Source organism: Xiphophorus couchianus, chromosome 2 (assembly GCF_001444195.1).
Source record: "Xiphophorus couchianus chromosome 2, X_couchianus-1.0, whole genome shotgun sequence".
Classification (NCBI taxonomy): Eukaryota; Metazoa; Chordata; class Actinopteri; order Cyprinodontiformes; family Poeciliidae; genus Xiphophorus; species Xiphophorus couchianus.
This window is the reverse complement of record NC_040229.1, coordinates 32,609,700-32,622,511: the sequence shown is the minus strand read 5'-3', so window position 1 is coordinate 32,622,511 and position 12,812 is coordinate 32,609,700. Positions and strand designations below refer to the sequence as shown.

The window sequence follows — 12,812 nt, the reverse complement described above, 5'->3', positions numbered from 1 at the left end:
ATTTCGTTTTTACCCGATATTGTCAGGATTTGTTCCGTATCTGTGTTTATTTTGAGTTTCTGTGTCTCCGTATTGTATTGTCTCCCCTTGATTGTTTCCAGGTGTTTCTTGTCTCTTTGATTACCCTCTGTGTATTTAACCCCACCTGTGTTCTTTGGTCCTTGTCGTGTTTGTCTAGTTTCCAGTTGTCACCTGTTGTGATCATTGCCCTCTGCTTCTCTGTGTTCTGGACTTTTGGATTTGCATCTTATTAAATCATCTACTTTATCGCTACCTGGGTTTGGTGCCTCTGCCTCACCACCACTCACACCGCAAAACCTGACAGATATTAAAAATATTTATTTACTGTTTTTTTTAATTGACTGTCATTTCTTATTTCATTATTTTTCTTTCTTCTTCCCATGTTCTGGATTTACTATTTTTAGTGACTCTTTTCATTCCAAACATTCCTATCTTTTTTTCTTCCCATATTCTGTAAGTATTTAATACTTTTTTAGTTTTACTACTTTGACTTCTTATTTTTTTCATCATATTCTATATCTAATTACTACTTTTTAAATTTACTGTCCCTTTTTTAAAATTATTCATTGGTTTATTTCCTCTAACATTTCCTCTCTGCATTTTAACACTCCTGCTTTCTAATTTGCTTGTTTATTTGCAGATTTATAAAATTAAATAATATTTAAACTAATATTGTTGAAAATGATAAACAAATATACACTGTTACTTTGTACCGGCAAATAATTTCGGAAAGTTCTTATTTTATTTTTTGAATGCAATCGTTAACACATAAATGACTTCATGAAGCTATTTATTTATTTCTGCTTATTGCTGTTTTTGTCCAGATGCGTTCACCATAGCAACAAGGTTTGCACCTTGCCGATGTTGGTGTTGTCCAGAGCTGCGTCCACCTCATCCAAGATGAAGAAAGGAGCTGGACGGAAGCTAAAGGAAGAGGCACAAGACTTGATTCATTAATGATGGACAGAAAAATAACAATAATAATAACAATTACACTTTGCAAACGATTTATTTGAACCTGGTAACCCGGGTTACCTGTGTATTGCAAACAGCAGAGCGAGAGCAGCGATGGCCTTTTCTCCACCAGACAGATTGTCCATAGACATGAAGCGCTTCCCTGGAGCCACACAGTTGTAGTTGATGCCACCTAAATATGGCTCCTCTGGGTTTTCAGCACTCAGAATGGCCTTGTGACACCATGGAAAATGTTCATGTAAAGATCAAATTCAGACATGGTCATTTAAGAACAGACCAACAGTGTAATAAGGGGGGAAGAAAACAGCAAATAAGACGTTTCTGGTTGCTGTTTTTCTACAAAGAAATTGTGAGCAGTGAAAAAGATGGCCGACTTGTTTGTGTGTCTGCAGTGGTTTTGTGTTTTACACCCCCTGCAGTCCTCAGAGGGGGTTTGTATGGAGTGCTCTCACCTGGGCACTCCCGTTTCTGCATATCCGTTTGTAGATCTGATCGATGACGAGCAACACATGCTCAAAGCACTGACTGAAGAGGTGGAACCGCTGAGCTTTGACCTGCTCAAACTCCTGGTTGCACCTCCTGGCTGCTCTGGTGCTGGCGTCAAAGGCTGAGTGAGGAAGAGAAAGTCCAAGTTTAGCACCCATTTATCGCCTGTCAGAGTAAAACTAAAACTAAACATGCATTTTAGAAACTTTATTTAGAAACTATTGTTTCTAAATAATATGTAATATGTGAACATCGTCCGGTTTGCTAATCCAAATAAAAAGGATGTAGCCTTACTTTACACTTGGCACTGTAGCAATAACAGTTTGATAAATATGTTACAGAACCAATGCAGCTCAACTACACGGCAGTGTCTGCTCTGATAACGATGCCAAATGGTCAAAAGTAAAAGTAGCAGTGACAGCTGGATCTATTTTCTTATTGACTGGGTAATTAAACATCGAGGTTTCATTCCCAGACAGCTAGATGACTCCTATATTTAAAAAAATGTATATATTAATTAAATGAGTTTGCCATTTATAAAGATGTAATTTTTAGAAAATCTGGATTTTTTTCTCCTGCTAATAAACTCATAGAAGGCATAGAAATTTTTGAGAATATATTTTTTTTGATTAGTCATTTCCTTTAAAGAAGAGAAAGAGAGGAAAAAATCAAATAAAGACGGTTTAGTTATGAAAAAATTAGAAATTTTATGTTAATGCATAAGGCAATGACTTCATCTAAATCTCACTGTACATATACTGTATAGTGACAAACATTAAATTCTATTCTATTCATGGCTAAAGTAAGGTATGCAGTCCTGACACAGCAGACACTGTGAAAGCTACATATCTGAACCCAACACACACACATAGCTGAGACAGGAAGTGCATCAAAAGCAACACACACACTCTGAAGATGTGATGACTTGACGCTCCACTGATTCTGCATGACATCTTCACCTTTAGACACGTTTTTAAACACACTAACATGTATCGAAAGATAAGAAATAAGTAGTCACAAAATAGTTCCAAGTGAAGACCGCAACTGGTCACAATATAAATGTTACTTTAACTTGGCTGGGATGGTTATTTGAATTTTTTCCCCCCCAAATGTGCTTATGTTTTAAAGTACAGCAGGTTTTAAAGTATAGAAGGCAGTTGTTGTGTAACGTTAAGCCAAATCTGAACTGGAAAACTTTCTGGATATCTCAACAGAAAGTGTAGCCTTAATACATTTTCACAAAGTACTTCTTTCAGCTCCCTACAGTTGAACAGACTTTTCTTTTTCTTTTTTTGGGATTGGTTTAGATTCTTGGGAGATATTATGTTATCAATACTGTCAATACCTTCGTGCTAGAAGGTAGAACTGAAGAGCAAAGACACAAAACGACAGGAAAATGAAAGCACCTTCAGTCACTCCCTGCAGCTTGTCCTTCACCTCCCTCATTTTCTCCAGAGCTTTCAGGTTAGGCGGAGTGGTGCGATGCAGCACTTCTTCCAGAGAGGAGACCGACTCCTTCAGCTTCTCCATATGCGCCTCCAGCTGCTCCTCATCACACAGATGCTGTCAATAAATACAGTCATTACAAGCACACTGAACGTTAAACTGAACTTGAGTGGAAAAATAATTCAGCTGCTGTCTCACCCAGCTGAAGTTTAGTTGACTGAGGTTATTACAGTCAACTAAAACTAACCAAATCACAAAAACTGAAATTGAGAAAACATTTTTGTTAACCGAAATACTAACTATTACTAACTGGAGCTATACTGTGAGTCTATAAAACTAAGTAAAACAAAATGAAATTATAGATACTATATCCTCCGTTTTTGTTTTTCTGGATCTACTTATTAGCCTTTTGTACTGATGTGAAACTGATTCACCCCACAAACAGTTTACGTTAAGTCCTAGCACTAGTAAACAAAATGGCAACAGCAAAAGTTAGGAGAAAACTCCAGAGTCAGTTGGTGGTTCTACAACAATCAAATACTTTTTTTTTTAAATGGCATCTTCTGTTATGTATTCATTACCCAATCCATGAATACATAGCCACAATACCATACTTTCATCTTCTTGAATTCTGCACCTAAAATGAACCAAGTATGAAAAAACTCAAACTAGCATAGCTAGTAAAAACTAAACAATATTTAGCTAATAGTAACTAAGAAAAACTATCAAACACTCAAAAAACTAACTAAAAATAACTGTATTAGACAAATCAATGAAATTAAACTATAGTGAAAAACCCTCTTCTCACCGTGAGCTCCTCTTCCAGCTCAGAATAATCAATAACAAACTGAGCTTCTCGTTCATAAATGTCCATTGTGGTTGTAGTACTTTCTGAATCCGTCATGAGCTGCAAAACGACAAATACAAGAGTTTGATATTATTCCAGTTTCATTCGGTAACCAGTCAAGTTACTGAAACAGAAGTCCCACCTGCACCTCGCTGATCTCGTTGAGGCTGCCTGACAGCATGGTGATCCGCAGGTCCTGGATTTTGCAGGCGAGCAGCATGTTGTGTCGAGCCATGCGCTTCTGCTCCAAAGCCGTCTCCGCGGACATGACCTCGCGCTGCAGCTTCGTCAGCTCCCTGAACGCACGCCACAGCAGAAAAGCACCGGGATGCTAACGATGCTCTCAAAAACACCAGCAGCAGTTTTCTGGATCATTAGACTATAAAAACATAAACTTGCAGGCTCCAGTAGTGTATAGATATTAGAATTTGCTCAAACATGCTTCAAATTCCACCTCGACCAAACCCTTTGTTACACCCGTCAACATGCTTCTTGTACAGTCTGGTGTAAAAACAGGCAAATGATTGATGGTGAAAATCATTAGCTTGTTTTTAACCTATCCTTGAAATTGTTGAAATCTTGTCTTTTAATTTTATTTGTGTGTTTTAAGGCAGTGGTCCCCAACCACCGGGCCGCGGACCAATTGGTACCGGGCCGCGCAAGACATAATGAACTACTTCCGGATCTTTAATTTTGAAAATCCTAAACCGGTTACGTCTTGCGCGTCAAAATTGAGCCAACTTGCAGCAGAATGAGTGTTACCAATGAGTAACAAACAACATCGGAGTACTGCGGCGTCGTCCCCCCCCCCCGGCAGCAACATTGCCAAATCTGTAACGGTCCGCGCGACTAAAAAGGTTGGGGACCACTGTTTTAAGGTATTTCATGATGTCCTTTTGTAATGTTCGTTAAATGTTAAAATTCTTGAGGCGGTTACGGTAATTTGAATTTGATGTTTTGACTTTGTGTCTTAAGGTATTTTATTATGTCTTTTTTTGTAATATTTGTAAAAACATGATTTTTATTGTATTTATTTGTGGTGTGGACCCCTGGAGGAATAGTCTGTAGTGTGGTAGAGACTAATGGGGATCCTTAAATAAACAAATACTAATAATATAAGAGCTTGCAGCTGACTTTGAATTCTAAGACACATTTATTTATTTATTTATTCATTTATAACATCAATGAGGATTGATTACAGACTGGGTCTGATTTTTGACTCATTAAAATGAGGTACTGTCTGTCAGAGTTCTGATCTGGCATAACTGAAACACCAGGGGGCGCCTGAGAGGCCACAGAAAATGGAGTGAGAGTGAGGAAAAAGAGGCAAAAATTAAAAATATAAAAACCTACCATTTTTTTCATCAGAAAATGTTCTGCATAAAATCTAATCTGTTTTTTCAAGCATTATGATAAAACATAAGTTAAAATAATTATTTAGAAAGTTATTTGCCACGCTTCATCCTTCTGACTGGCTGTCAGTCAGATTTGTCAAAGTTGCTTTGCTCCTCATGCTAGCATAGCTTGGCCCGTTAGCATTGTTTGTGGGTCCCAACACAGAAGCTAATCCTGTTTGGGAACCTCTGGATTAAACCACTATGTATGAATTATAGTATTTTCTTTAAAATTTGTAAAATTATTATTTACATTTTGTACCATCCCTGTGTTAAAATAAATAGAATTTATACACTTGTACATGAAACTCGTAGATTTTGAAGAAGCTATGAATTTAAAAGTTTGGAAGAAATTCCTTAAATATAGAATGAACCCTGGTAGTAAAATATCAGCAGCTGATCAGCAGGCTCAAAATATCCTATTATGATTTCATTCACATATTTAAGTGCAATTTTTATTCAATGTTTAACTACTTTTGGAAGTTAAGAAACCTTATATCCAAATTATTTTCTGGAGTAAAAACATACCTTTAAAAGAGACTGGAAACTTCAGCACGCCTGTGGACTATTTTAAAGTTTTAAAACAAAAAGACGACACAGCAGCTGTACAAATTGGTCTGTGTTTCTTAGCAGTGACGGGTTGCTTTAAACGGGATGAGAAAGGGTCGGTACTGGAGGGATCTTTACTTGTTTGTCTCCTGCAGCTTATGAGTTTTCTGGTTGAGCTCCGCTGTGACTGAGGCCACCTGGCTTTTTTTAAGGAGAAGCTCGTTCTTCATCTCCAGAAGCTTATTCTGACACTCCTCTACTGTCTCCAGGAGATTGTTCTCAACCTGCGGAAAAAACGGTGAAAGTTAGCTGAAAAAACAAGTAATAGACAAACAACACAAACTAAATGCTTGATATTATATATCGACAATAACACCAAAGGGAGGAAACCGAAGTTTGGGCTACTTGTTCCGCACATTTCCATAACAAAATGTGCGCAAAATTTGGTCAATATTCTGCTCATGTTGAAAAAAATAAGAAACACATTAAAATTACATGTGAAAAGTTTGTTCATGCTTTAAGTTAGGCCTGTCACGGTAGCAAATTTTGCTGAACGATTAATTGTCTCAAAAATTATTGCGATAAACGATAATATTGTTTGAAGACCTTTTTACACTGATTTAATGGAAATGACGTAATAATGCATGTGATTTCTTACCAAAGATAGATACACTTTATTTTCAAAAGAATATTTAACACTGGAACTGATAAACAAAATAAACAAAACAACCAAAAACAAAAATAAAATGGATTCTCAGTCTCCATTAACAAAAAACACACTTGAAAAAAACCCTAAAGAACATAAAGTAAAAGGGGAAATAAATACTGCATTCAACCAAAAGAGTGCAGATTATGAAGTCTGTATATTATGTTGCCCTTCAGTAATACTTAGATTTAAATAGAGAAGATGGGCACATCGACTACCTGATGCAATAGTTCACACTACATGATTTTTTGCTCCTATTTTTCCCCTTACAACAATCTTAGAACGTTGGTCTTTCTAAGATTGTGTGGTGTGTTATGGTAGATCATTGTTGCCGCTCTGATCCAAATCAGGGTGTTTTCCCCGACTGGGAGCTTAACGCAGCCTGTTGAATGTGACAGGTAGCCAATCAGAAAGCGCGGATTCTCCTCCGTGCTTTCTGAGGGGAAATTACGGAGGGGAATCCCAAACAGCTGATACGGCGAAACCTGAAGTCCAGCGGACATCGGAGATGATATGTGGAAACAACATTAATGTTTATTTAACATGCAAAGAATATAGAAATGACAAGGGGAGGAGTTGGAGCGAAATTGCTACTGCAGTTGATAAACCAGGTAACTTTTCAGCTGTTCTTCGTTAACCTGACGTAAATAGGTTCTAATGATTTTCATTCGGTCAGGACTTTACGCTGACACTAGAGCCACATGCATTGCAGGTAGATTGTAGTAAAGCATTGATTAATGCCTGGTTTTAAAATTAGTTAACTGAACTTGTAGCCATTATTTTGTGCCCATTGTTGGACACCACACGGCAGGAACGAACCCAATCGAACCGTTATAGCTAGGATTTCTGTCGGCTAATGTGTGGTCTCAGGTTTTGAAAATGGGCCGATGGCTGTAAGATCGTGTCCTGTGCGCTGGGCTTTACACTGAGGAAATGAGGAAGGGAGGGTCAGTGGAGAGCACCGGAGTTGAGCCTTTTTTCATTCGGTGTCATCAACAGAAAGAGCAAAAGGCCGGTAGAGACGATAATGCCGATAATTATAATGACGCCGGTAGTTTTAATTTATCGAATATACATATAATCCATGATGTGAGAGTGATATACTGTTATCAGGCTCCAGGGTTTATTTGTGTTCTAAACACAGTGGTGGAAGGTTAAACTGTGAGTTAATGCATTCACTTAATTAAAGTAGTTTGAATTCTAAGATAGTTATGCCAGTTTACAACTACTGTAAGATACATGCCCATGAAATATGTCACTGTGTGTGATTAAATATGCATATAAAGTGCAGTGAATTGAAGGTACATGTTACCTGAGGGAATTGTGACAAAATATGATGTTATGGGATTATTTCTGATTTAAGGAAAGCTAATGTTGATGTCTATGATGGAATATGTCTAATGTGTACAGTAAGTTACTGAACTATAAATTGGACTGTATTGACAGTTAAATGAGCTGGTTTGTTCAATAAATAAGCTGAGAGAAATTGGAGTAACACAGAGTGTGTTTCTATGAGGGGCCGTTTAGGACAAAATTTACGTTTTGTCTCTCACACACTACCAAAAGGTCTCGCATACTCCAAAAAAATAGCCACGCACACTCCAAAAAATTACGTTTTGTCTCTCACACACTACCAAAAAGTCTCGCATACTCCAAAAAAGTAGCCACGCACACTCAAAAAAATTACGTTTTGTCTCTCACACACTACCAAAAACTCTCGCATACTCAAAAGAAATAGCCACGCACACTCAAAAATTACTCACGCACATTCAAAAAATACTCAAATTGCGTATACACACACTACTAAAATGTCACACACACATTCACAAACGTTAACTTTCTCGCTCACATACACTACTACCAGCTCGCGCACATACACTACTACCAGCTCGCGCACATACACTACTACCAGCTCGCTCACATACACTACTACCAGCTCGCTCACATACACTACTACCAGCTCGCGCACATACACACAAACGTTAACTTTCTCGCTCACATACACTGCTAACAGCTCGCACACACACAGACGTTTATCTCTCACATACACAAGACTAAAGTTGAACACACACACAGTACTAAGACTCGTTTTATGTATGTGTGAGAGCGAGACTTTTTATGAATGTGTGAGAGCGAGACTCTTTATGAATGTGTGAGAGCGAGACTCTTTTTGAATGTGTGAGAGCGAGACTCTTTTTGAATGTGTGAGAGTTGTCACGGAAGAGGCGGGGCATAATTTTTGGATCAAACTGCGCATGCGTAGATCCTAAACTATAAGTTTTGATTGTTGACTCACTGTATGTTCTATTACTTAGTATATTTGTGCTTTTAAATATATATAGAACGTTTAACTTTCTTGTAGATTAAATGTGCTATAGAAATAAATGAATCTGATTGATTGATTAAAAATAGCAAAATTGCTATTTATTTACTCTAATTGTTTAAAATGGCAGCTGCCTGACCAATTCTCTCTCGTTTCGAATTAGAGTTATGTTCGGTATAGCAAACTCTTTCTTCTTCGGCACTAGTTGGCGCCGGTTAATAATTCCTGTAATACTGGCACCCAGTGGACAGATTGTACTACAGCAATTTTGCTATTTTTAATCAATCAATCAGATTCATTTATTTCTATAGCACATTTAATCTACAAGAAAGTTAAACGTTCTATATATATTTAAAAGCACAAATATACTAAGTAATAGAACATACAGTGAGTCAACAATCGAAACTTATAGTTTAGGATCTACGCATGCGCAGTTTGATCCAAAAATTATGCCCCGCCTCTTCCGTGACAACTCTCACACATTCAAAAAGAGTCTCGCTCTCACACATTCAAAAAGAGTCTCGCTCTCACACATTCATAAAAAGTCTCGCTCTCACACATTCATAAAAAGTCTCGCTCTCACACATACATAAAACGAGTCTTAGTACTGTGTGTGTGTTCAACTTTAGTCTTGTGTATGTGAGAGATAAACGTCTGTGTGTGTGCGAGCTGTTAGCAGTGTATGTGAGCGAGAAAGTTAACGTTTGTGTGTATGTGCGCGAGCTGGTAGTAGTGTATGTGAGCGAGCTGGTAGTAGTGTATGTGAGCGAGCTGGTAGTAGTGTATGTGCGCGAGCTGGTAGTAGTGTATGTGCGCGAGCTGGTAGTAGTGTATGTGAGCGAGAAAGTTAACGTTTGTGAATGTGTGTGTGACATTTTAGTAGTGTGTGTATACGCAATTTGAGTATTTTTTGAATGTGCGTGAGTAATTTTTGAGTGTGCGTGGCTATTTCTTTTGAGTATGCGAGAGTTTTTGGTAGTGTGTGAGAGACAAAACGTAATTTTTTTGAGTGTGCGTGGCTACTTTTTTGGAGTATGCGAGACTTTTTGGTAGTGTGTGAGAGACAAAACGTAATTTTTTGGAGTGTGCGTGGCTATTTTTTTGGAGTATGCGAGACCTTTTGGTAGTGTGTGAGAGACAAAACGTAAATTTTGTCCTAAACGGCCCCTCATATGTTTCCCTTGTGCTCATTTACATGCTGTTTTTCAGCTTCATCTGCTGCTGACGGGTCCGGAATCCTGGTACCCTTTACCCTAGTCTGAACTAAACTATTTAGTTCAGAGACAAATATTTGCCTTGTTAGCCAAATACTTAGCTCAGAGCTAAGTATTCAGCTTGCTCAAGGCTTATCATTTAGCTCAATATAATATATATAGCTTGGTCACTAAATCTTAAGCTTAAATAAATATTTAGCTTAATGCTAAATGTAGTTTGTAAACTAAATATTTATTGTTTAGCCTGACAGGGCTCCATGGGTTAAAGCCTGGCCATCAGGCGCTTGCCAATGTGCCCCTCCTCCAGGCCTGGCTCCAGAGTGGGGCGCCGTTGACCCACGTCCGGGAGAGGGAACACTGTTTCCATTGGTGGTCCTCATCATAAGGGGTATTTGGGCTGCACTTGGTCTGGTTCCTCACCTAGGACCTCTCTGCATTGGGTGACCCTACCAGAGGCATGAAGCCCCTGACAGCATAGCTCCGAGGATCACTGGGACACTCAAACCCCTCCACCACGATAAGGTGGCAGCCCATGGAAGGGATGTGTATATGTGTGCATGTTGGGGTGGGTGTGTGTGTGCATTTATGTATGTGTGTATGTACAGTATATGTATGTAACATTTATTATTTAAGAATGAGAGAGAACAAGAGAAAGAGAGCAAGAAAGAGTTGTATTTTTTTCTTTTTTTTTCAACATGAGGAAATGAGCACAATGTGGTGGCAGGCACATTTTTAGTTTTTTATTCTCTAGTGGCCTTTATTAAACAGTAATTGAACAGGAGATTTGGAGGAAAGAGAAGGGACTGACATGCAGCAGATTACCCAAGACTTGGAATTGAACCCGGGATAACTGTTGAGGTCTACAGCCTCTGTAGATGTTGAGCATCCTGTCGTTCTTCTCTATTATACCAGTAGACTACACATAAGCTCAACAACACATAGGTTTCTATTTATAGCAATGTATGCACTTAAGAATCGATTTTCCTCACTAACAGTAATAATTTCTGATTATCTTCTCTGTTTGATGGATTGTGCTTCGTTTTTACTTTTTCTACTCAGTTTTTCATGTTAAATTGCACTTTATTTTTATTAAGTTTGTTATATTATATTGAATACATTTTTCTAAATAAAGACTAACAGAAAGATCACACAGTTCCTTTCATTTTTGATAAAGCCTGTTTTTTCTTATAACAAACAAACCAGATAGAACAAGTTTGGGCTTCTTCGGGGTCCAGAGTATTAAATTATGATTACAATTATCATCTAATATTATGTACAGATGTAATTCTAGCCTTAAGTTAACACCCGGGGACCCTGAAGAAGTCCAAACTTGTTAAATCAGCTTTTTTATGTTTGGTATAAAAAAAAAACAAAACACAGGATTTATCAAAGAAACAAAAAGATGAATGGACTGAACTTATGTAGTGCCTTGCTAATCATTTTGACCACTTAAAGCACTTCACACTACAGTCACATTCACCCATTTACACCGATATGCAGATCGGTAAGCAACAAAAGTGCCTTGCCCAAGGGGATCTCGACATGTGGCAGGAGGAAGCTGAACTCGAACTTACAACCTTCTGATCACAAGACGACCACTCTACCCACTGAGCCACAGTCACCCTGAAATCTTTTTTTAAAAAGCCACTGCATGATCTTTCTGTTAACCTTTTTTAAATTCCGGATTTAAACACATTTCACCACGAAAAAGTGCAAGTGCAACATAAAATGTGAGTAGAGAAGGTAAAATAAAGGACAAACCATAAAACTACAAAAACAGAGAGAAAATAAACAGAAATCATTTCTATTACAAGAAGAATTTTAATTCTTAAATTAATCGGTTGCTATAAATATTGAGCTGTGTTGTGGCACTGTGCCATCTGCCACTAAAAAAGTGAAGGGAAAAGGGCTAAAGTAGAGGAAACAGCCATCGTTGGGTAAGGAATAGTCTTAGATTTAGTGCTGATACCTCAAGACTTTTAGGTGATTTTTAAAGCAATTCTTGCAGTTTCTTGAACACTTTTGGGGGGCAATTTACATTGACCAATTGACCTAACCTACATGTTTTAGGAGATGTGGGGGGAAACCAGAGCACCTGGAGAAAACCCACGCAAGCACGGGGAGAACATGCAAACTCCACACAGCAAAGATCTGACACATCCTCCCTGTGAAGCTGCAGTGCTAACCACTGCATCACCGTGCTGCCCGCTTTTTTTCTATTTCAAATTCATCTTAGCGTTTGATTGTTTTTTGAATTGGGTTAAGAAGGGATCTTTGTTCTAGTTGGTTAATGGGGGGAAAAAACTTGCCTTTTTAAATTTTGTCATGACGAAGCGTCGCATGGCATGATATTTAAAGTGAGACGTTCTTGATTTTTGTTCACTCTTTTCCTTCTTTTTTCTGTTTCTTCAAACACAGAATGTTTTGTAGTTTTTTCCAAATTGAAAGCTTTGGCTTTTTCCTTTTACCATCCTGCATGGATTTAGGATCTGGGTTGTCCACATTCTCCTGGATGGTTTCTACAGCGAACTCCGTCTTTGCCGTGGATTCCAAATCCGTGGAACAACCTGATGAGGTTTCTTCTGAGAAATCCTCCTCAGAAGAAACCTCTTGATATAAAACTTCAGGTTGGTCAGGTTGGCTCTCTGAGCCAGTCTGCGCATCCCTTTCCTTTTCTTGCAGGAATTTCATATCTTTTGCTGTATTTTCCTGGAGGTCGGCATTCATGGCTTTTATGTTGTGGAGTAGCGCCAAGTCTTCCAAGTGAGCTTTTTTCTCCTCAGTTATTTGCATCTGAAGATTTTCCACCTGCTGTAGAAGTGAAGAATGGCTTGTTTCATACTGGCCTATA

At 38.2% G+C, this 12,812-nt stretch overlaps 1 protein-coding gene across 1 annotated transcript in view; it reads right to left on the bottom strand.

Annotated features, from left to right (window-relative positions):
- The window catches only part of smc1b (structural maintenance of chromosomes 1B), a 30,729-nt gene that overhangs the window by 1,154 nt on the left and 16,763 nt on the right, over positions 1–12,812 (bottom strand). Inside the window, exons 17-23 of the mRNA XM_028045174.1 lie at positions 5,857–6,002; positions 3,918–4,071; positions 3,737–3,835; positions 2,889–3,045; positions 1,449–1,603; positions 1,057–1,208; positions 876–945 (exon numbers count right to left, since the gene is read on the bottom strand). Of these exons, the coding sequence (XP_027900975.1) occupies positions 876–945; positions 1,057–1,208; positions 1,449–1,603; positions 2,889–3,045; positions 3,737–3,835; positions 3,918–4,071; positions 5,857–6,002 (933 nt within the window). The remainder of the gene's footprint in view (positions 1–875; positions 946–1,056; positions 1,209–1,448; positions 1,604–2,888; positions 3,046–3,736; positions 3,836–3,917; positions 4,072–5,856; positions 6,003–12,812) is intronic.